This window comes from Petromyzon marinus, chromosome 26 (assembly GCF_048934315.1).
Source record: "Petromyzon marinus isolate PM22_M1 ecotype Great Lakes invasive population chromosome 26, UKy_Petmar_22M1.pri1.0, whole genome shotgun sequence".
NCBI classification, from domain to species: Eukaryota; Metazoa; Chordata; class Hyperoartia; order Petromyzontiformes; family Petromyzontidae; genus Petromyzon; species Petromyzon marinus.
This window is the reverse complement of record NC_133692.1, coordinates 3011818-3035462: the sequence shown is the minus strand read 5'-3', so window position 1 is coordinate 3035462 and position 23645 is coordinate 3011818. Positions and strand designations below refer to the sequence as shown.

The window sequence follows — 23645 nt, the reverse complement described above, 5'->3', positions numbered from 1 at the left end:
GACGAGAGCCGGGGGTGGGTGGGGTGGAGGGGGTAGGGGGTGTGGAGGGGGTGTGTAGGGTGGGGGAAGGGGGGGGCTGGGGGTGTGGAGGGGGTGTGTAGGGTGGGGGAAGGGGGTGTGGAGGGGGGTGTAGGGGGGGAGGGTGGGGGGAAGGGGGTGTGGAGGGGGGGAGGGTGGGGGGGGTAGGGTGGGGGTAGGGTGTGTAGAGGGGGTGGGTAGGGTGGGGGTAGGGGGTGTGGAGGGTGAGGAGGGGGTTGGTTGGGGTGGCTGTGCTCGCTGCCTGCCGGTTCGAAGCGACGCCGTGCACCGTCATAGCACGCGACGCCTTTTGTTTACACGCTGCGTGATGACGTCAGCCCCTCCTCGTTTCCATGCGGCGACGCGGATACCGCTGCGACGTCATGACGTCACCGGAACATGACGCAGCCGAACCCATTGAACTCGCTGATGAATTTAAACAAAATCGGAATACATATTCTTGGTTCTTTCGGTAAAGTCACGTAGAAGGGAAACAATAAAATAATAAAAATATAAAACAATAAAATTATCACGACGTTTCGACTGCAACACAACAATCATCATCAGGTGTGAAACCCACAGCAAGAAATTTTGAAAAAAGTGGCGGATTTTTTTAACGTTAGCACCACGGAGAGCGATTTGGCAGTTTGTTCAGATGGACGAGTCCATCTATGTTCGGAAAAGAGGAGGGGGGAGACGAAAATGATGGATGCGGTCTGAAAGCCACCGTAAGCGTGAACAATCAAGACCCGAAATGGTTTATCAAATCCTTCCAATGATTGCTAAGCCAAAATCCATCTTCTCGGTTGAAATTGTCTCTGTGTTTGTATTTGTGGATAGCCTCATGAACGAATCTCCCATGGTAGCCAGATGGCTTGCAAAGAACCTCTGTCTTGGAGAAGTCAATGTCATGTGAGCCTACTGAATTATAACAGTGATCTGAAACGGCCGAGGTGTTGGTCCTACCGTGTTTAAGGTGTGCTTTGTGTTCACGAATGCGGTCCGAGACATGTCGTTTGGTTTCTCCAATGTAACTACTACCACAGAGGCAACTTAGTTTGTAGACGCCAGGGTACTGTATGTCCGAAATCACATCTTTTACAGACGGAACCAGATCACGGATTTTATGTAATGTGTTGAATTGGACCTGGATCTTGTGTTTATTCAAGATTTTGGAGATCTTTTTTGTGATCCCCGCAATGTAGGGTAAAGTGATGGTTTTGAAAGACTCCCCAAGAGGGTCCTTCATAATGGTTGGAGTGACAGCTTTGCGGATTCTGTAGTCGGAGTAACCATTAGCCTTAAGAGCTTGGTGTACGTGCTTGAGTTCACTGCCTATGTGTTCCTGGTCGGATATGCATTGGACACGTACACCAAGCTCTTAAGGCTAATGGTTACTCCGACTACAGAATCCGCAAAGCTATCACTCCAACCATTATGAAGGACCCTCTTGAGGAGCCTTTCAAAACCATCACTTTACCCTACATTGCGGGGATCACAAAAAAGATCTCCAAAATCTTGAATAAACACAAGATCCAGGTCCGATTCAACACATTTCATAAAATCCGTGATCTGGTTCCGTCTGTAAAAGATGTGATTCCGACATACAGTACCCTGGCATCTACAAACTAAGTTGCCTCTGTGGTAGTAGTTACATTGGAGAAGCCAAACGCCATGTCTTGGACCGCATCCGTGAACACAAAGCAGACCTAAAACACGTTAGGACCAACACCTCGGCCGTGGCAGATCACTGTTATAATTCAGTAGGCTCACATGACATTGACTTCTCCAAGACAGAGGTTCTTTGCAAGCCATCTGGCTACCATGACAGATTCGTTCATGAGGCTATCCACATATACAAAAACAGAGACAATTTCAACCGAGAAGATGTATTCTGGCTTAGCAATCATTGGAAGGCTTTGATAAACCATTTCGGTTCTTAATTGATTGTTCACGCTTACAGTGGCTTTCAGATCGCATCCATTATTTTCATCTCCTCCCTCCTCTTTTTCGAACATAAATGGACTCGTCCATCTGAATAACTGCCAAATCGCTCTCTGTGGTGCTAACGTTTAAAAAAAAACCGCCACTTTTTTCAAAATTTCTTGCTGTGGTTTTCACACCTGATGATGATTGCTTGTGTTGCAGTCGAAACGTCGTGAGAATTGTATTGTTTTATCTTTTTATTATTTTATTGTTTCCCTTCTACGTGACTTTACCGAAAGAACCAAGAATACGAATCCCTGCAGTCACAAAAGCTTTAAATACATAAAACAGAATCGGAATATTTATTTGTACTGCAGGAGGAATCCGATGAGCTTTAAAGCTCTTTTTTCACAGATGTCCAGTACAAAAACACGATTGTAGTGCAAAGTATAAAAAGGTAAAGAAATAATACAAACACATACAAATAAAAATTTACCATCCCCATCCTCCCAGAATAAGCCCACTTAGGTATTAACTTATTGTTCAAAAAGCGACCTGGCCACAGATGATAGCCCAACAAAATGGCTGAGAAAAAAATGATGACATCTTGGCTAAGTAATTAGGCACAATGGGGAAAATGAGGATTATTGGTAAACCTACACAAGCAAAATAGTTATTGTTTAATAACAGATTGCATTGCACTGTGCGTTACAGATGTAAATGAAATCATTTTAATGCTATGAGACGTGACGTATGCGTGTTGAACCTCTTTCGCACCGTACGTAGCCAACCATGCCAATCGGAGGTGCGGGGGAAGGACAACAAACTAAACACAAAAAGCAGTTCTAAAGAAATTAGATTTCAACCTAAATGACCTAAAAGTGCATAGCTCCCAGTGGCTTCCTCATATCGGAAGGAAGCAAGAGCGTTCCAGACGGCCGCAGAAGCGCATCTGAAAGATGCGCGATGCAGTAGTGGCCGTCGGTCTTTGTTCTCTGGTTATCCACAAGCCGCTCGGATTGGTGGAGTGAGAGAGGAAGGGCTGGGTGCAGATGCATAGAAAACATGGGGAACATAGAGGAGGGAGAGATGGGGGTAGAGAGAAGATATAGAAAAAGAAATAAAGAAAAATAAAAAATAGAAAAATAAAAAATCTATTAAAAATAAAAGAAAGGCAATAAATAAAAACAAAAAAGGAAAAATAAAAGAATAAGAATGAAAGAAGAAATATTTTTTTAGAAAAAAATTATTTTAAAAAGATTAGAAAGGAAAAAAGTAAAAAGAGAGAAAAGAAAAGAGAGAGGGGGGTAGAGGGGGGGGGGGTAGAGAGAGAGGGGGTAGAGAGAGAGGGGGGGTAGAGAGAGAGGGGGGTAGAGAGAGGGGGGGTAGAGAGAGGGAGGGGGGTAGAGAGCGGGGGGAGGGGGTAGAGAGAGGGGGGTAGAGAGAGAGGAGGGTAGAGAGAGGGGGGGTAGAGAGAGAGGAGGGTAGAGAGAGGGGGGGTAGAGAGAGGGGGTACAGGGAGAGGGGGTAGAGAGAGAGGGGGTAGAGAGGGGGGGGTAGAGAGAGAGAGGAGGGTAGAGAGAGGGGGGTAGAGAGAGAGGGGGGTAGAGAGAGAGGGGGTACAGAGAGAGGGAAGGGCTAAGACCTTTGAATCCTTTATTACCCAGCAGCAAATGCTCTGGCGGTTTCAGTTTTCACACAGCGAGAGTCTCCAATAAACAGAATCCAATACACAAGGTCCGTGTGCGTACCCTCGCGCGAACCGTCAACAACAGCCACCGTCAGAAAAAACCGCGTCAACATCAACGCAAGCGTGCATTTCGTTACAAAAAGAAGAAATCGTATCGTAATGACACTAACACGGGAAACAGAAAACAATCCGTGGCCAGGTGCGACCCACGCACCGCCACCAGACACAGGTGATCCCAGCCACCAACCCAGAGACAGGTCCTCGCGCGTCATCGCGTGCGCAGCAAAAGCAACCGATAGAGCTGCTGGCCCCCAGCACGGACAAGTGCAAAGAAAACCACTTCACACCGAGAGAAGTGGGAAAACCCAACCACCGCGGGTCCGGAATCCAACACCCGCGCTGCACAGGGGGGGGGGGGGTCCCCTGCCCGCACGTGAGTGAACACGTGCGCGAAAAAAACCGGCTTCGGGGTCCACGCTCGACGTGCCATTAGAACGCAAGCCAAGCCGCCCGATCGACGCGCGCATGCCCGGCGTCTCCGATCAAAACCAACAACAACAACAAACCTACAACAACCCAGTCCCGGATCCGCCCGCAGCGCACGACACGGAGATTAACCGCCGTGCCTCGCGAGGGGAGCAGGAAACCACCCATCGAGCCCAGTAAAACAAAGGAGGAGAGCAGAGCGTAAAATATCTTTGTTAAATCTTTCATTTAAAAAGGAGGGGGGGGCGGGGGGGCACATAAAGCAAAGCATTGAAAAAAACTAAATGATAAACGAAGCAAAGTTCCGACTACACCGAGCATCTTCTTGTTTCCTCTGATCGTAAAAAAACTATATTTTTGAGAGGGAGTGGTGGAGTGGGGGGGCACATAGAGAGGGGCAGCGGTGCCCTCTGGTGATAAGTGACGGGTGACTGAACCAGTTTGTTGGGCCATCATTGTTCTCCAAGTCCCTGGGGCATGGCTTCATCAAAGAAGGTACCGATATACACCGTATATGTTTCATTATCGCTCACAGCAGGACCTTTCAAGCGTCAAGGTTATTTTGTTTGACCAAGGGATAAACTAAAGAGGCAAGGATCAGTCTCATTTGCAAGAGTGATCTGGCCTTTGCACGGTGATTGTAATGTCTCATTGATTTTCAATGGCTCGCTAATACGGCGGCAGTGGCCTGAATTCAAATATCAATTCTGCACAATTATGGATTTTTTGTTGTTGTTAAAACCTTTACATTACATGGTTTTGATAGCTGCTGTCAATATCTAATCAAAGTACTGAGAAATGTTATTTTAATTACTGTATAGTATTGCAATAAATGCAGTACTATTTATCATGGTTGGTTCATATGTGGCACCTCTGGCACACAGCCTGTTCTTGGTAATCGTAGATTCGCTGTTTGGTATAATATATAACGGCAGCAAATGCTGTGATTATAGTGATTTGTGTTTGATATGTTACCCATTACACTGGGGCACCTTTGAACGTTTTACATGCGTTAAGGGTAGGCCTCGGCAAGGTAAGGTAATTTACCTTTTTTACCGGGTAAAAGGGTAAAGGTGTCGACATGCCAGGGGGTAAGGTAAAGGGTAGGGTCAAGGTAGCGCAAAGTATTACCCGGTAGGGTCAAGGTAGCGCAAAGTATTACCCGGTAAATACGGTGCCTTGTTTACCGCTAGAAGCTCCGTGGCGCAGTCCGTGGCCTACATTTAATAAGTAATATTTTTTTTACTTTTTAAAAAACACGCTGTTATGATATCTACGAGTAATGGCAGAACTCCACGACTCCAGTAAGTGGCCCCGAAGCTTGCCGCAACGTAAGGGGACCGTGGACAATTACAGCCAACGCGAGTTGACAGTGGACAATTAGACCCAAGCCGAAACATAACATATAAAAAATTATGTTTAAAAATATTTTTATTTTATTTTTAATGATAGAATATAGTATTGTCATCAGTATGACATAAGTATACCAAGTTCTCAGTCGAAACCACATTGGGGGAGTGGGTTAAAATTGAGTTACAAGATTTGAAGATACAACAACAGTGAGTTTAAAGAAAGCGTGTAAAATTGGAATAATCGAGAGTATTCTATATGAATAAAGCGCTCTACCTAGCATTTACCTGTTATAAACCTTTTTAATGTGTAGTACCCCAGTAATTACCCTGTAATCGGGTAATTTGTATGGGGTAAGGGTAAAAGGTAGGGTAAAGGTAGGCTCGTTGCTTTTAACCTTTTACCTTTCACCTTACCTGCTGAAGGGTAAAAGGCAGGGTAGAGTGATTGTATTATGGTAAGGTAAAAGGTAGGGTAAAGGTAGGCTCGATGTTTTTACCTTACCTTGCCGAGGCCTAGTTAAGGGGTAAAAGCTGATCTGCCCCTCCTGGGCATCTGTAAAAAAAGAGCTTCATAGCTCATCGGATTCCTCCAGCCTAAATGAATATTCGGACTCTGTTTCACATCTCATCAATAACACATTTGAAAGGGCACCCCCAGCGGCAGCTGTCACCTGGGGCACGTGGGCACGAGTCGGCCAGTAGGGGGCGATGGTCACTCGGGGAGCGGGTTGATAATCTGTTTCATTTTTTTATTACACGCTTTTATTTAACTCACTCTGTATGTTGTTGTTGTATCCTTAAATCTTGTAACTCAATTTTAACCACTTCCCAGTGCGGTCATGGCCCCTTACGTTATGCCAAGCTTTGCGGCCACTTCTTGGAGTCGTGGAGTTCTGACATTACGAGTACGGTACATTTCATTAAAGCGTGTTTTCAAAAAAAGTATTTTTAAATGTTACTTTTAACGTTAAAATTATTGCGACGTGTTATTTAAGACGTTTATTGATGTGATGTAATGATGTACATTTTGAGCGTGTCCATCTGTGAATGTATGTATGTCGAACTTCTTTCGCACCATACCTAGCCAACCGCGCTAATCGGAGGCGAAGCGCTCTGAGACGGTATTATTGTGAAGGGCATTATACGAAATAATGTTTTTATTGATTGAGTCATTTGTGAGGACAGTTTTTAATTAAAAAGTAATTTTGACCATGACGCTGACACGCGATGGCCTACTCGTTTGCATGATGTGAGGCGCTGTTTTAACGTCCTCTCTCTTGAAGTGCACGGCACGTTGTTAACAGGTTAGTACGACGCTCAGTGATAACCAGGGCAAGCTGAAGGAGCCGAACTGCAAACCTCTGCAATTCACTGCTGGATGGGGAGGGGGGGCATCTCCATACCGTGTGTTTCTTGGGGGGGTTATTTGACCATACTTCATCATGCTGGTCAATGTAGGTCGGTAAAAATGTTTCCGTTTATGCAACAAAATGCAATCTCGTATAATCTGTTATCCTGGTTAATCCTGACATTTTTAAAAGGACAGATGGATAATGAGGATTTAACACTGTAATATGCTGATTTATGTACCAGATTTACTTTTTCAGGCAAAGGCTCCATATTGCTAAAAGGAAACATGGAATGCAGCCAAACATAAATCTGTTCTAATGCAGATCTCTCTCAAGAGCGTGATATGTGCCCTGCGTAGCGGACTGCATGCTCACAAACAAATACACCTTCCAGCAGATAAATAATAATTATTATTATAAGTCATATTTGTATTATATGCCATCGCTTAAATGCCTCCTAAACTTTGTACAGTTCATCCAGTCACATGACGCTTACAACACACACAGTGTAGCATCAACAGATTCAATACATCTATGAAACATCCCCCATACAGTATACCCTACAGCTGTGGTCTACAAGAAACCGCTGTATTGAAAACTCATTTCTTTTGAACATCTTTGTGTTTAGCAACTCTGATTAGCACGGTTGGCTACGTACGGTGCGAAAGAAGCTCAACATACGTACATGCATACACTCAGAGCACCTTGCATCCCATGTCTTGGGGGGTATGTGATGACGTTCGAATGGAGCGGGCCGTTGTGTGCTGGCGTGATGCTCAAAGTCTGCCAGGTTTAAGGAGTTGCCCCTCCAGTAACTCAGCTGGGCTTACACGCAGCAATCGGTGCAAGGCCGCACAGGAGCAGCTGCCACTGGGGGTCCCCCTTCGAACTGTAGAGATGAGATGAACAGAGCTTTTGAGTTGTTGAGGCATTTAAGCGCCATGTAAATAATGACGTTTCTGACATTCTGTAAGCGCTCTCTACGCCAGGGGCGTCTCAGAGAGCACTTGACACACAATAAGCAATCGATGTCACATCTCATCTCAATCGATTTTAAAGGGCACCCCCAGTGGCAGTTGTCCCTGTGGGCACAGCGACTCGTCGGCACCTGGTCTGCAACCGGGAATTAGTCTGCCAGTAGGGGCCGATGGTTGCAGCTGTGTGTAATCCAAATTTTGTGATTTGTGGGTAATTAAAAAAAATGCAATTGCGTGTGCTTTAATATTGGTGTGCATCTCTGTTTTTGTAGGTGGAATGCTTGGTTTGCAGAATGCAAGATAAGCAAACAGGAGTTCCGCTGCTCACTCGCCATTTGATCACCTTTGCGATCCCCAACGCAAGCATCGGTAACACAATGCGTATGCAATGCTATCCTGAACCATTCACATCTGAATATATAAATCGGCTCAAGCCTCCCTTAAATCACATGAATTCTGTCTGGCTACCCACGCTCTGAATTTCTCTCCTCTCCACACCCCCTGTGAAACTTCGGGGCGTCACAGATGTTAACTTCCTCGCCTAGACGTGGGTTCGATCCCGACCCTGACGCCTGCTGGATTTGCATGTTATCCCCATGGTCGCGTGGATTTTTTTTGTCCATGTCCTCCGGTTATTTTCCCTTAAAATTTCTGAAATGTGCGTCTAGTAGAATTTGGCTGTGATAAATTTCACATGCAAGGCATGACGGAGGGACCAATGTTATGGTTACAAACATAAGATTGAATTTCTATAAATGAACCTTTGCCTGCACTGTTCTGTCCGACAAGTGCCCCATCATATAGAGAGCGTATTAGGGTCAGTTTAATTGCGAATGCTCTACGACTGGACCCCGTTATAAGCGCCTTTCACATCTGTTCTAGGCTATAACATTGCGGACTGGATGTTAAGGGACATGAAAACCACGCAGGAAGGTGAGATGCATTAAACTTTGTTAAATATTTCAAATGCTGTGATTGTTTCCTATGAACACCAGATGTGTAATCAAATGTTTTCTGAGTAATTTTTGTGGTTGATCACGGTTATCATATCAGGGTATTTTATAATTTAAGAGAATCGAGGTCTCGTGTGAGCCATAAACAGTTGGCTGTCCATCCCGACCACAGCCGAGTTTGAACACTGTGTGTGCTCTTCCACTCGGATGTCAATTATTCAAGGCCATTGCGACAGTCTTTCTCAATGTCATTATCGTCGTCGTAATTCTGTTAACCGACGGGGTAATATTCTGTTCTCAGAAACATATAACCTTTGTAACCTGCTGGTGAAGTATGGATACTTGTACCCCGTTCATCCAGCCGCACACCTCGGCTTTCACCCAAGCAAGCTGTACCACTTCCAGGTAGACAAGAGTCACATGACCCTTACCACACACACACACGCAGTGTAGCATCAATAGATGGAATACATCTGTGATACAGCCACCGCATAGTCTACAGCTGTGGTCTATAAGAAGCCACTGGAGCTATACACTCTTAAAACTAAATTGAAAACTAATTTCTTTCGAACCGCTTTTGGTGTGTAGTTTGTTGTCTTTGTCACCCAGCCTGCGATTAGCATGGTTGGCTACGTACGGTGCGAAAGAAGTGCATACATAGCATCTCATAGCATTACAATTATTTAACTTACATTTGTAACGCACATTGCAATTAAATCTGTTTTTAAATAATACCTATTTTGTTTGTGTTTTTAACAATTGTGCTTATTTTTCCCCATTGTGCACAATTACTTCCCCGAGATGTCACAATTTCTGTGTAACTTTAGTGTTTAAATTAATCAGTGATTTCAGGGTTAGACTACGTAATGTTCTGACAAAATCTTCACCACCCAACACAGCCAAACAGAGTAATAATCACGTGTACAAGCATTACATTTAACAAAAAATTAGGAATCATAATGTTGGCTGCGAAACCACACGTGTTCTGCGTCTAAAGGTTGACCAATATTGACCACTTTTTTTCCTCTTGACCCGTTTGTGGCAGACTCCTTACTTCTGGCCAGACAGACACCGAGAGGCCAGCGACGTGGAGTACGGTGAGCCAGTCCTGACCACGCCAGGTCCTCAAACGAGATTAGCGCTCCACTGATTGTGGCCGATCCCTCCCACCCTGGACACTCTCTGTTCCAGCTACTCCCCTCCAGCAGAAGGCTGCGGTCCATCAGGACCAAAACCTCACGCCACAAAAACAGTTTCTTCCCAACTGCTGCTGGCCTCTTCAACAAGGCCAAGGGCTTACACTGACTTTAACATTTTATCTACAAAATGACACCTTGCCATATTTACACTATGTTACCCTATTTGTATTTTTTGTATTTTTAGATTGTATCTTATAGCTACTTTATATTCAATATTCATTCAAAATTTTACATACTTTAGCCCCTTAGTGTTAGTTAGACTTTGTACCTTTACTATAGTTAGACTTGTATACCACTTATTTAAGATTTAAGATTCCTATATGTTGAATGTATGCACCTTCCTGCCAAAGTAAATTCCTTGTCCGTGCGAACTTTCATGGCGAGTAAACCCCCTTTCTGATTGTGATTCTGACACCACGATGACACACGAGGGCCAGGGGGCGTCAAACTCAGTCGGACAGCGGTGCCGGTTTGGATTGCAATGCACCTCCCGCGGGTTGCCACACCGTTGGGCCTATGAAAATATTATTATTATAATAATGTGTTCATATACTGAACATCAGCTGTATGAAAACGGTCCGTAAATTCACGTCAACAACCGACGTAAAGTGAAAACACATTAATGAATAAAATGGTGTACCTTCAGAGACATGACGTCTCATCTCCAGCCCATTTATTTTTGTTATTTATTTAAGGGGCGCGAGATGTTATCTTCGTAAGGTCCACAGATTGCATTATAGTGCAAATGTTATAATTATTGATATTAACTTTGTTGAACATTGAAGTCTATCTTGCAAAATACAAATATATATGTTTTACCCGCGGGTTCACATCTGTGGTTTGCACAAACAATCCCGTGGCATAATACAAATGTTTTTTAGTTAGATCGCCTAAATATAAATGTGTTGTTAAACCCGATATCACCGAACACAGCCATAAGGATATTATTGGTCGCGAAAGCCACGTGTTAAATACCGTGGCATTCCAGGCGCCTTGCTCAAATTATGTGTTTGGGGACATTTTTTTGTTGTTGATATTTTAATTACAGCTGTGCATCTTGTCAAGAAAAATGTTCTAAGTAATGGACAACTGGCAGAGTATGAGAAGGTATGTGAACACTGAAGTAACTGTAATGAATGTGATTTAATTAGTGGTGTAGTAATTGCATTATCAGCTCAGGAGGTGCGGCAATCGGTCAGGTGGGGCCCCAATATTTTATTGTCTTACACGGTCACACCTAGCTATACAGGGTGCTTCAGAAAAATGTTAACACTTTGGAGAATTTGCAACAATACCGCAAGAAATGTGCCTCCAGGCTCTGGAGATCACCTGGAGAAGATTACAGGCACGTGTTGACAACAAGGCCGTAGCCATGGAGTCAACATTGGGGGGGACGTAATCTTCCAGGTTGTCTGGGGGTCCCCCCCCCAGAAAAACATCTACATTTGAAAACTAATTTCCTGCCGAAAATAGAAAAAAAATTCACTAACACATGGGATGGACTTTTTCTTTATTTTTTACAATAATGTCTAAGAGTGTATTGTATTGCTCTGTTTTTACTTTTTTTACCTTTTCTTGTTTCATTGCATGTAATGGCAGAGATTAGGGATTAATAAACGACTACCATAGCCGCAATCATATACCGTAAACAGAAATCTATGCATTGATTTATATGAAGACAAGTCTAGATATTGTGGCCAAGGTTTAGCAAATTGTTGTTTTTATTTAGATAGCATAGCAATAGCACTATATTTCGGGGGGGACATTTTGAGCCTATTTGAATATTGGGGGGGGGGATGTGTCCCCCCCCCCAATATTCCTCCCTGTATATCACAGCTCCTCTTGACTAATCACATCTTTGCATAGGTTTTAGTTTTTTTACACTGTTGAAAACAAATCTCACGGTAGTTGTTAAGGGGGCCCCCAATTCGTAGCTCTGGCCACCGGCCTGGGGGGGGGGGCAATGCACCCCCTGCCTGCCCCCCACGCTAAGTTACGCTACAGCAAGGAACATAATGCACAGAGGTGGAAATGGACCGGTATACAACGGTACGGCACCTCTCGGAACGCGCACGACGGCACTTTTCAGAAGGCCTCATCTTCCGAGGTGCGAGACGATTCCGCTACTGAAGGAATCGGAAGTTAAAACCGTGGGGCTGCGGAACGAATTCATAGCGGCCCTTCTGAACTCCCCACTTCGACCATGGGCTACGCAACGCGTGTAATGTTTGCTGCACAGGTGCAGTATCACCAACTCTTCAGGAGTGAACACCACAAGTGGGACTTTGTGATCATTCAGGCTCAAGAGCAAATTCGGTTAGTGTGTGAGCTGCCACCACATTGCACTTTGAAACGGTGTAAATATTGGAATGTATTGATAATTCATAACGCGCAGAAATCATGGTATGGATGTATCGTTTTTATTGTATGTTGAATTGGAACTTGATTTGAAGCTTTCGTGACTGCAGGAATTACTCTTTGGTTATTTCGGTAAAGTCACGTAGAAATAGAATAAAATAAATAATAGAATACGACGTTTCGATTGCAACACAAGCAACCCTCATCAGGTAAGAATGAATGAGAAAACAAGTGCAGTGCTTCCCACGTGCTTCCCACGTGCTTCCACTCGCTTCCCACTCGCTTCCCACGTGCTTCCCACTCGCTTCCCACTTGCTTCCCGCTCGCTTCCCGCTCGCTTCCCACTCGCTTCCCGCGTGCTTTCCACTCGCTTTCTGCGTGCTTCCCGCGTGCTTCCCACTCGCTTCCCGCGTGCTTCCCACTCGCTTCCCACTCGCTTCCCACTCGCTTCCCACTCGCTTCCCACGTGCTCCCACTCGCTTCCCACTTGCTTTCCGCGTGCTTCCCACTCGCTTCCCGCGTGCTTCCCACTCGCTTCCCACTCGCTTCCCACTCGCTTTCCACGTGCTTCCCACTTGCTTCCCACTCGCTTCCCACTCGCTTCCCGCGTGCTTCCCACTCGCTTCCCACTCGCTTCCCACTCGCTTCCCACTCGCTTCCCACGTGCTCCCACTCGCTTCCCACTCGCTTCCCACGTGCTTCCCACTCGCTTCCCACGTGCTCCCACTCGCTTCCCACGTGCTTCCCACTTGCTTCCCACGTGCTCCCACTCGCTTCCCGCGTGCTTCCCACTCGCTTCCACTCGCTTCCCACTCGCTTCCCACGTGCTTCCCACTCGCTTCCCACTTGCTTCCAAGGGCCTGGCTTTTATACACCGCCCCAGTGTGTCAGTCCCTGGCCCCGCCTGCCTTCCAGAGAGTTCCAGAGGGGGGTTCCGGGGGATCCCAGGACACCCCGTAGCCCCCTCCTGCTTTGGGGCTAGGAATATAGCGACTGCCCCTGCTGGACTGTGTCTGCCCCTGCAGCTAAGTGTACGCAGCTCATTTACATCGCTACACAAACGTGCATTGGAGCTGAGCGTGTGTTTGTCTAGGACTCTGAAGGAACGAAGAAAAGGCGATCGGGCTGTGTTGGCCAGCCAGGAGCAGGCCTACTGGAGGGTGGCCCGGCCACCGGTAAGTCCGCAAATATTCTGCAGGCCTAGACCGTAGCGAAAAATAATCAACAGATATTGGTAGTGTGATGCTATTGAACGCCTAGTGGGAAGGATGTTGAAGCTGCATCTGCACTGAGAGAGCTTTTTGGGGGCCTCCCTAAAGGTGAAATAGTTTGTGGGTGATCTAAATTAGAATTGGCTAAACCCGCCGGCCGTGGCCACAAATTTTGCAGATGAATTTAACCTGTTTCAATTAATAAATGTCCCCACAAGACCCAACCTAAAAAATCCGGGACAGTTATCTCTGCTTGACGTCCTATTGACAAATGCCCCTCACAATTTCACACTGACTGGTGTTCTGGGTAATAACCTTAGTGATCACTCCTTCATTTTTGGGGTGAGATCATCAGCCAGACCCAAAGCCCCCCCTAAATTAGTTGAGAAGCACTCTATGAGACACTTCAGCACTCAGGCATTTACTAATGATGTGCTTCACTCGGATATTGACAAGGTCTGTGATATCCCCAACCTGACTACGGCTTGGGAGACCTTCAGGTACACGTTTCTCCAAATTATTAACAAACATGCTCCGTTGGTTAGATTTAAAACTAAAGGCAACCGCCCACCATGGTTTGATCCTTTGATTACAACGCTCATGAAAACTAGCGACAAGGATTGGGCATGTGCTCAGAAAAGTAATTTGGTCAATGACAGCACCACATCTGCTGCATTAGACTCTCTGAATCACATTTACGGTAGCCTTGATAATAATCAGTACTGTGCTTGTCTTTTTCTAGACCCATCCAAAGCTTTTGATACAGTAGACCACAACACCCTGCTTAGTAAACTAAATTGCCTCGGTTTTTCCGAAAACGCAGTAAAATGGTTACAAAATTACCTATTTTTTCGCACCTAAACTGTATTCACAGATGGTTGGAGGTCAAACAGTGTTAAGATAACAAAAGGGGTTCCACAGGGTTCCATCCTCGGCCCTCTTTTGTTCTCTCTTTATGTCAATGACTTGGGCACTGACCTGGATCATTCCAGGGTAAATCTTTTTGCAGATGACACGATATTGATTACTGCTGGCCACTCTCCGGATGACGTGATTGCTAAGCTACAGGGTGATTTCAACAAACTACAACACCAGCTAGTCCTGAATACCTCCAAAACCAAGGTGCTATGCTTCTCACCAGGACTAAAGCAGGAAGTTATTTTTCCCCAATTACATTCCTTAAATAATTATCAAATAGAGCAAGTCAAGATCTATAAGTGTCTTGGGGTCATCCTGGATTCAAAACTGAATTTTGAAGATCACATTGATTATATTGGTAAAAAGACAAAAATAAAAATTGGTTTTCTGTATCGACACAAGCACTGCTTCCCCCCAATGTTCCGTTTGGAATTGATAAAAGCTACCATACTGCCTCTACTTGACTACTGTGACATCGTGTATAAATCAGCCCCAAGTACTGTACTGAAGAAGCTTGATTCCATCTATCACTCGGCCTTAAGATTTACATTGAACTGCCCATATAGGACTCACCACTGTGATCTCTACATTGGGTCAAACTTAACATCTCTTAATGTTCGACGGCTTGTGCACCAGATCTTATTTATTCACGATGTACTTACAAAAAAATCCGCAGACTACCTGTTGGATCTCCTCTCTGTTTCAAAGAACAAATTTGACCTCAGGTCTTCGCTCATTTACCAGCTTCACGTTCCCTATTGCCGTACAAAAACTGGAGGAAGGGCCTTTGCTATTGATGCCCCCAGGGTCTGGAATGCTATTGCCAATAAACTGCAACTTGAATCGCTACCAATGAGATCTTCTCTCAAAACTGCTCTAGAGAAGTTGTACACCCCTAGCTGCCACTGCTATTCATTGGCATAAAATAAAATAAAATGTTTCGCTCCGGATGATGCTGCAAAGTATTATCTGTATTTTGATTTAGCATGCTGATCTTAAAGGTGCATTGAAAAATGTGATATTCCGACTGATGCTTCTGTTGTTGTGGAGTAACTCATGCAGCCAGCTATGGCTCTAGGATTTGGTGTTACATGTTATTTATGTAGTTTATTGTAAAAATTCGGTCACAGTCCCTATGATCACTGTTACGTTGCAATTATGGCTTTATTTTTTATTGATTTCGAAAAGTTTTTTGGTTTGGACATATTTGTTTTGTTGTAGTACGGAGTTAGACTGATGGCCTTAATCTAAGTTTTCTTGTGGTTGTTGTTGTTGTTTGACTTTGCATCCCACTGGGATTTTTTGCACACAGCGTTGGTGTACGGTGCTTTTTTCAGGAATATTTTGCTGGTTTTTTTATGGATTTTCTGTTTGCACAGTCACATCGTCACTTTAAGATGTTTTCTTGTTCATGTTTTAGTTTTTTTGTTTGTTGTGGTTGCACCCGATTCAAGAGCCGAATGGCTCACAGGGCTATACCAAAATAAATAAACTGAACTGAACTGAAAGGTTGAATGTGTCAATGACCATACTGACACACGGAATATATTTTTTTAATCTAGAATCCTATTGCATGACAGACAAACCTCTCGATAGCTACTAATAGTGGAACTATTCATATGCCAATTTAATACTGGCCATCAGAAAACAAAACAAAAAATTATCTCAAGCCCCATGGTGTAAAGTGTCAATCTTCAACTCTTATGATCCTCCGGCCTCTCTACGTGTGTGCAAAATAGAAAAGGAGCCATCGCCCGAAATGTCACCGATTATGTCGTCGGATATGTGGACACCTCTCCCAACTCCGTCTCGGCAACTGGTCTCCCCCCCCCCCCCCCCCCCAAACTGCTCAGATATCCTACCGAACGCAACAGTTTTAGTTTTTTGCCTCACGTTACCTGATGAAAGAAAGGTGACTCACTGTGGATTAACAATAATCCGTCTCCTGAACATGGAGAACTCGTGTAACTTTGTATTGCAGCCTGGACTTGACAACGATGCATTGAATGGACCTGTAAAGCACACGATGGCTTTGCATCGCGACCAGGTAATAGGTAAGCTATCCGCTTTCCATTTGAATACTCAAAAAGCGATTTTAAAGTCAAAACACCAATTAAACCTCCGATTAGCACAGTTGGCTATGTACGGTGTGAAAGAAGTTCAACATACATAACGTGCATAAACACTCTACGTGCTATTCTTTCAAATAAAAACCAGTCTGTGTTTTTTTTCTTCCCGACAGCCTTACACGCACGTGGCATCTGAGCCGAGCCCTCCGTGCCATTCGAGGGACGTGAGCTAGAGTAGGGAACGTGCAATGGGGGTACATCTCTCTTTTTATTTCTTTCGTACGTATGGCTGCCGGTGTAGATGCAGAGCAACGGCTACAATGTCGCATTGAGGTGGTCAAGCCACAGATAACTGCGTCAGGAGCAGTAGTGGAGTCGTGTATCATCGCCGTGATGTCTCCTTCGTATTTGAGCATCGGGGTATTGCGTCGTTACACGTTGTGTGGTCTGTTCTGGATGACCACATTTGGGGGTACATAATACACCACAACAAAGATAGAAAATCAGCAAAAGCCGGCAAGTATCCTCACGTGAGATGAACATGATAACCAACACATGAGAAAGCAAGTGTTCATTGAAGTAAAACAATGTCTATCTATATTAATATTAAGGAAGATTTACTTCTCTCTTCAAAACATCAATTATTTTGAGAATGACACTGCTAATTAATCATGAAAGGTGCATGGAAACAGCATCGTCCCTACCTTAGAGTTTCACAAAGCACAGTTATGTAGGGCTATGGATGCTGCCGTGGTGTAGTGGTTTATTATGAACCTTTTAATATTTACTTCCTTAGTAACCTTTCATATTTACCCCCAGGTTGCGGAACTTTACAAAAAACAGGTATTGTATTCTTTACATATTATTTATAATCAACATCTTTATTTTATTTATGGAGTGTCTTTCATATCACAAGGTTCAAGGCCACTTTCTTATAAATCATCTCGAGTGAAAACTCATTGTTTTAGAACTGCTTTTTGTGTACGGTGTGAAATAAGTTGAACATACATACATGTATGTTCAACTTCAAGAAATTAGTTTTAAATCTAGATTTAAAATGTTAAGTGCATAGCTCCAGTGGCTTACTAATATCAGAAGGAAGAGCGTTCCAGACGGCCGCAGAAACATCCATACTGTAAAATTTTGATTTAAAGCTTTCGTGACTGCAGTAATTCATATTCTTAGCTCTTTCGGTAAAGTCACGTTGAAGGGAAACAATAAAATAATAAAATATATATAAAACAAAATATATATAAAATATATTTTATTGTTTCCCTTCAAGGTGACTTTACCGAAAGAGCTAAGAATATCCATACTGTATGCGATCACATCTCCTGGCGTGGCAGGTGAATGGAGCAAGTTTCTCAAATCCCTCCACCTCTGTCCACCCAGCAATATTAATGGGTTCACGGAGTTAGTCGATCGGCAGGTCACCTGTTGCAGGACGAAGTGTGGGTACAACCCCCTCCTCAAACGCGGTTAGCGCTTCGCCTCGCTACGAACCCGGCGACCCGAGTTCGATTCCCGCTCACGGCCAACACCACTGACGATCATCTGAACCGGTTATGGGCCTCCCCAAGGTCGATTCAGCCTCAAATGAGTATCTGGTGCGGTGTGTAAAAACATCGTCACTCTGGATACAAAGGCGGTCGGGCGTGGTGCTGGCCAGCCACCCCCTCGTGTGCCGTTCCGGCCTCCATCGGTGCTCGCTAACAGCACTTGCCCCTACAGTCTGCTGAGGCTATACGGGGGATCTTTGTCAAACGCATCTGGTCAACATGGAAGAGTAGACCAAATGCCCTCTAGAGTGGAGGTCCTTTCGCCAGCAGTGACATGAGCAAGGAATTGCAGTGCCAGCAACCATGCTGATTGAAACATGCTCGTAAAAATTGCTGTGAATTATGATGAGTACTCCAACGAATAACAAGCACGTGTTTTTGTTTGTTTCACTCAACAATCGGTCACATGAATCTGTTGTCTGTCCCTCGTGTCTCGTGGAACCTGTTTACACACACAACCCCTCCAGATTGTGTATGGTCGCAAAGCTCTAGGCAGAGCGAGATTGAAGCCATCCGTCTCACTTGAGGGGTGCGTGTCTTTGTTAACATTCCAGTTCATATCGCTTGTCTTCGCCAGGCAAAAGTTTTCAATAAATATAATAGTTAACGTCACGTGATTTTTTTAAACCATTTTTGTCTACGATCAGACACTAACAACTACTTCCAAAAATGTGTATGTTTTACCCTTGAAAGAAAAACACAAAAATTGTTGACTTCATTCAACTTCTTATATTTAAAGAGGTAGCCATCGGAAACCGCTCGATTTAAAGATTCCGTTCTTGTTTGAATATTAAGAGAAACCCCTATCTTTTAATTATTCAGATTTGAACATCATAAAACGCGTATTTTTTTTCGTTGAAACCCGCCTTAATCCGAAATATCTCAAAAACAATCTCGATTAAATTTTGTTTTCTGTTTAACGCTCTATCAAAATACAAAAAAACGCAATCTTATATTTTTAACGGTTTCTGAATGACGCGCACAAACATCGTGATGGGGAACTTAAAATCCAGATTTGGGGGTTTTAAAATGAAAAATCTCTGATTTTCAGATTTTTCCTGTTGCTTGTGACCTAAAATCTACATATGTAGCTTTCTGCCTTGTCGGGAAGTACCCTTGAGGTTTTTGAGACATACAGATTAAGGTCTTTCTTTATAGATGCTTCTAAAGTGACTTCATTAATTTAAGATAAATCACTCGTGTAACTTTATTTTTGTCAAATACTTATTTTAAAGGACGTTGTGTGGTTCGAATGAAAGTCAAAAGCCTACACAGTATCATCATTAGACCTCCTTTGCCAGTACCAAAATGTAATAATAGGGTTTTTCCCCTTTTTTCTGGCAACAAAACCGAAACCTCTTTACAATGATTCATGTCTGCATTAACCACAATACCTGCAGTCAAAATGCAAACAAAAAACATACTATGACTATATATGCATTGTCCTTGAAAGAAAGCCGTCCCTTGGTGTGGACCAATCAGTTTCAAGGACAATGCATATATTATCATAGTATGTTTTTTGTTTGCATTTTGACTGCAGGTATTGGTTAATGTAGACATGAATCCTTGGTAAAAAAAGGTTTCAGTTTTGTTGCCAGAAAAAAGGGGAAAACCCCAATTAGTATTATAATACCTACACAGTACTTGGTTAAAACAAAAAAATGTGTTTTGCAAGGTACAATTGTGTCCAAATCTATGCAGGCTCATCAAATACAGTGAGCAGTTCACTCCACTGGACCCCTTGCTGAGCGGTTGTTTGCCCAACAACCCCTGGATGAGCAATGCCACGACATACTGGGTCCTCAACGCTACAATGTGCGTACCAGCGTTTCCACGTAGCCACACGTATGTCGGCTATATGGATGTTGAACTTCTTTCACGCCGTACGTAGCCAACCATTGCGCTAACGATATCAAGTCGTTAAAGCCTACACAGTACTTGATTTAAAAAAAAATGTTATTCGTAGCGATGAACATTTACTTGTTTACCCCAGGAAAGCTTTACTGACTCTGGAGACTATTTTTTTTTACACGAGGCACCTGCTACGTTGGGATGTTTGGTCAACGCCATGACTTTGTATGCTTTTAACTGGAGGAAAAAGAGACTAGTGAACACGGAAGAACCCCAAGTAGAACAGGGGGAGAACATACAAACTCCATACAGAAAGGAACCCGTTTCGGAAATCGAACCCAGGCCCTGCTTGTTGTGAGGCTAAATAGTGATTACTGCACCAACGCCCCTGCTGCCAGATTATTAAATTTACGATGCCTGTACTTTACTAATAATTTTGCTACATTCGATAATTGGAGAACCTTGACCATAGTTAATTTTAGCACGAATCTGAATGCCTAGATTCGCAGTGGTGAGATGTTATATCCCTCGCCGAGTATGCAGGAGGTCGTGGGTTCGATCCCAACCCTGACGCCTGCATGCTGTATCCGTGGTTGCGTGGATTTTTCTCCAGGTCCTCCGCTTTTCCCTCCACATTTAGAATCAACATCACGCGTTTCAAGTTATTTGGCTGCTAGAAATTTCCACGTGAGCCACTTCGTTGAGCTATCTTTTGTGATGGCCAGGTGGCTTCTGAAAAAGAGCTACATTGTTCAGTGGGGCCTTACCTGGTAAAATAAACAACGTTTAATAATAATAGCAATATGGTTAATAAATGCAATTTGCATGAAAGAGAATGTTATGCAATGTCAAAGAGAAAAACGTGATTATTTAAACGTGGGGGCCCACGTAGATGCTTTTGCTATCGGCAGGGTGGAGGTGCCATTGAGACTGCGAGTGGAGCGCTGGGCCTTCAGCTTCCAAGAGCTGATCCAGGACTTGCGCGGTCGCAAGGAGTTCCAGGAGTTCTTGTGCAAGGAGTTCAGTGGTGAGCGGATCAGCACAACACCCGAGGAATGCAAGTCTGCGTGTATTTACTTTCGCAACCGTGTTATTATTTTGATGCTTGTAATTACCTTAAATGTAAATTTTGATTTAAAGCTTTCGTGACTGCAGGGATTCATATTCTTGGTTCTTTCGGTAAAGGCACGTAGAAGGGAAACAATTAAATAATAAAAATATGAAACAATTAAATTCTCACGACGTTTCGACTGCAACCCAAGCAATCATCATCAGGTGTGAAAACCACAGCAAGAAAATTTGAAAAAAGTGGCGGTTATTTTTAACGTTAGCACCACGGAGAGCGATTTGACAGTTTGTTCAGATGGACGAGTCCATCTATGTTCGGAAAAGAGGAGGGGGGAGACCTTAAATGTATTTGCTTAAAAGCTCGTTATGAAAAGAAATGCGCGCTTTGATGGTGAGCTCATTGTGCCAGCCCAGAGTGAAAGGCTCCGCGTGGTATGCGTGTCAAAGTGGTGTACTCTATCTGCTCAGGTGAAAATCTCAGTTTCTGGGAAGCCTGCGAGGACCTTTTATATGGAGACTGCACCAAGCTGCATGAAAAAGTTGAACAAGTTTACACGTAAGAATGTGTGTTCTTTATTTTTACCAATACCTGATAACAGCAACAACAACAAAAAACGGACTTTCCATATTTAATCGACGTATTCCAGGCGCGGGTTTCTGGGTTGGGCTAGCGCGTTGAGCTGTTCACCGCTCGACGCGTTCGCCACAAGGATGCGTGCGGTGCAGCGAATTCAACTGCTGAAGACGCCCGCAGTCGTGCGTGGCCAAAGTTTAAAGAGAAAGAATGTGCATTGCTCAACCCAACCCAGGATACCCGCACTTGGGAGTACAAGCGGCTGCGAAAGCTTACGTGTTGAATTCTTAAACACGTTCGGGTAACTTTTAAACAATTTGTGTTCGTTAACTTGCAATTCATAAATCCGTTTGCATTTCTAGAGACTTCTTAGCTCCTTGGGCTAAACGCTGCATCAACATTGACGCGGAGACGATGGCGGTGACGTTGGAAGGCCTCAAATCTCCACATCGTTACGTGCTCGAGGCAGCCCAAGCACACATTTACATGCTAATGAAGAAGGCAAGTGCAGTATCACGTAAATATACTTGATTACCCTCTTATTTAAGTACATACCCATCCATCGTGGGCTGCATCCCCCACCCTGACCCCCTCCACCCCTTCTACTCTAAAAGGGGGTGCTTTTTGTTTGATCATTTTTATTTTGTAAAACGCCTTGGGAATGGCCCTGTGCCTCAGCAGTCGGGCGAGCGGCTCACAGTCGGAAGATCGCGAGTTCGCATGCTGGTTGGGGGGGGGGGGGGTTTACTCAGCCCATCATGCCTCCAGGGTTGATAAGTATTATTGTGGGGGAAACTCAACACCGGTTGTCCTATGGACTTGCTCCTACCATAAAAAGAGGAATTTCCACCACTGGCTCAAGGCTGTAAACAGGAGATAGTCACAGCGTTGGGAAGCATCTTAAAATGTCATTGCTTTCACACAATAACATTTTATATTATTTGTTTTCACAGGACTCGTATCCACGCTACCTCAAGTCTGACTTATACAAGACGATGCTGGCTGGAGCTATAGTTCCATCTGCAGGAAACGCACACTCCCACTGAGAGGTTCCCGGAGCGTCTAGCCACCCTTGGTTGCTGGATTCCCACATTGCATGATAGTACTGGCTGCATCCACCAGTGTTGACAACTGGGAATTATGAAGGGGTACTGTCTTGATTAGATTTGATTCCATGAACAAGTTTAACCCCTATAAGACCCCAATTATGTATGTTGAACTTCTTTTGCACCATACGCAGCCAACCGTGCTAATCGGAGGTGTGGGAAATTATCAAGTAACATTGCTGGTTTTCTTTTTCAACTTTCGGGGGCATTAGTTATTGGTCACCATGGTCGGAAAGTTTTGTTCAGGTATAGCCGTGTATGATATAGATGGAGCACATTCCCACGAATAAGCAGATGCAAAATTTGGAAATTTGATCAACTACAAAATCCAAGGGAGGAAACCGAGTTCAAAGTGGAGGAAACACATTTCCACATTGTTCACATTCGTAAATGTCAATGTGTTAAGTACTTGTCGGATTATCAGGTGACTAATGTGGTTATTATGTTGACATGCACATTTGTTTATGATCTTCAATTAGTTTTGTTCGTGTTTATGTTTGTGTTTATTAAGTGATGGCAGTTATTTTAATGGAACTGTCTGATTGCTTAAGGGTTTTAGATAACTTGCAAGACAATAATTAATCCTATTATGTACTCTATAGTCTATGTTTAGTGTTTCATTAGGAATGCATACTTAAGTAACTAAATGTAGAGAGGTATTGCATAAATACAAGTTTTATGATATTCCAAGTCTTGATATTAGTAACGCTGCAATATGTGTCAATTCAAAACAGTACTGTCTAGCATTGTAATTTTAAATTTCAAATAAAGTGGAGACTTCACCAAAGCAATGAAACTTTTTTAACGTATGTTGAACTTCTTTCACACCATACGTAGCCAACAATCGATAGTTGATTCGGGATTTGCATCTCTCGTTTGTTCTGTCCTATTCCAGCCATTACACTAAAATAAATAATTGCATACATCAAAACATATTCACGTATAATTTCAAGTGTGTATCGTGACCCAAAAAAAAGGTAC

At 43.8% G+C, this 23645-nt stretch overlaps 1 protein-coding gene across 1 annotated transcript; it reads left to right on the top strand.

Moving 5' to 3' along the window:
* The first annotated feature begins 3599 nt into the window (after positions 1–3599).
* On the top strand, positions 3600–23451 carry LOC116946164 (regulator of G-protein signaling 9-like). The gene is made up of 16 exons (XM_032961088.2): positions 3600–4615; positions 8071–8167; positions 8681–8731; positions 9053–9156; positions 9797–9848; positions 10999–11057; positions 12190–12266; positions 13402–13483; positions 16419–16484; positions 17326–17349; positions 18533–18594; positions 19767–19880; positions 20828–20943; positions 21453–21540; positions 21921–22059; positions 22512–23451. The coding sequence occupies exons 1-16, from the start codon at positions 4598–4600 to the stop codon at positions 22602–22604; spliced, it is 1242 nt and encodes a 413-aa protein (XP_032816979.1). The 5' UTR covers positions 3600–4597; the 3' UTR covers positions 22605–23451.
* Positions 23452–23645: the final 194 nt, after the last annotated feature.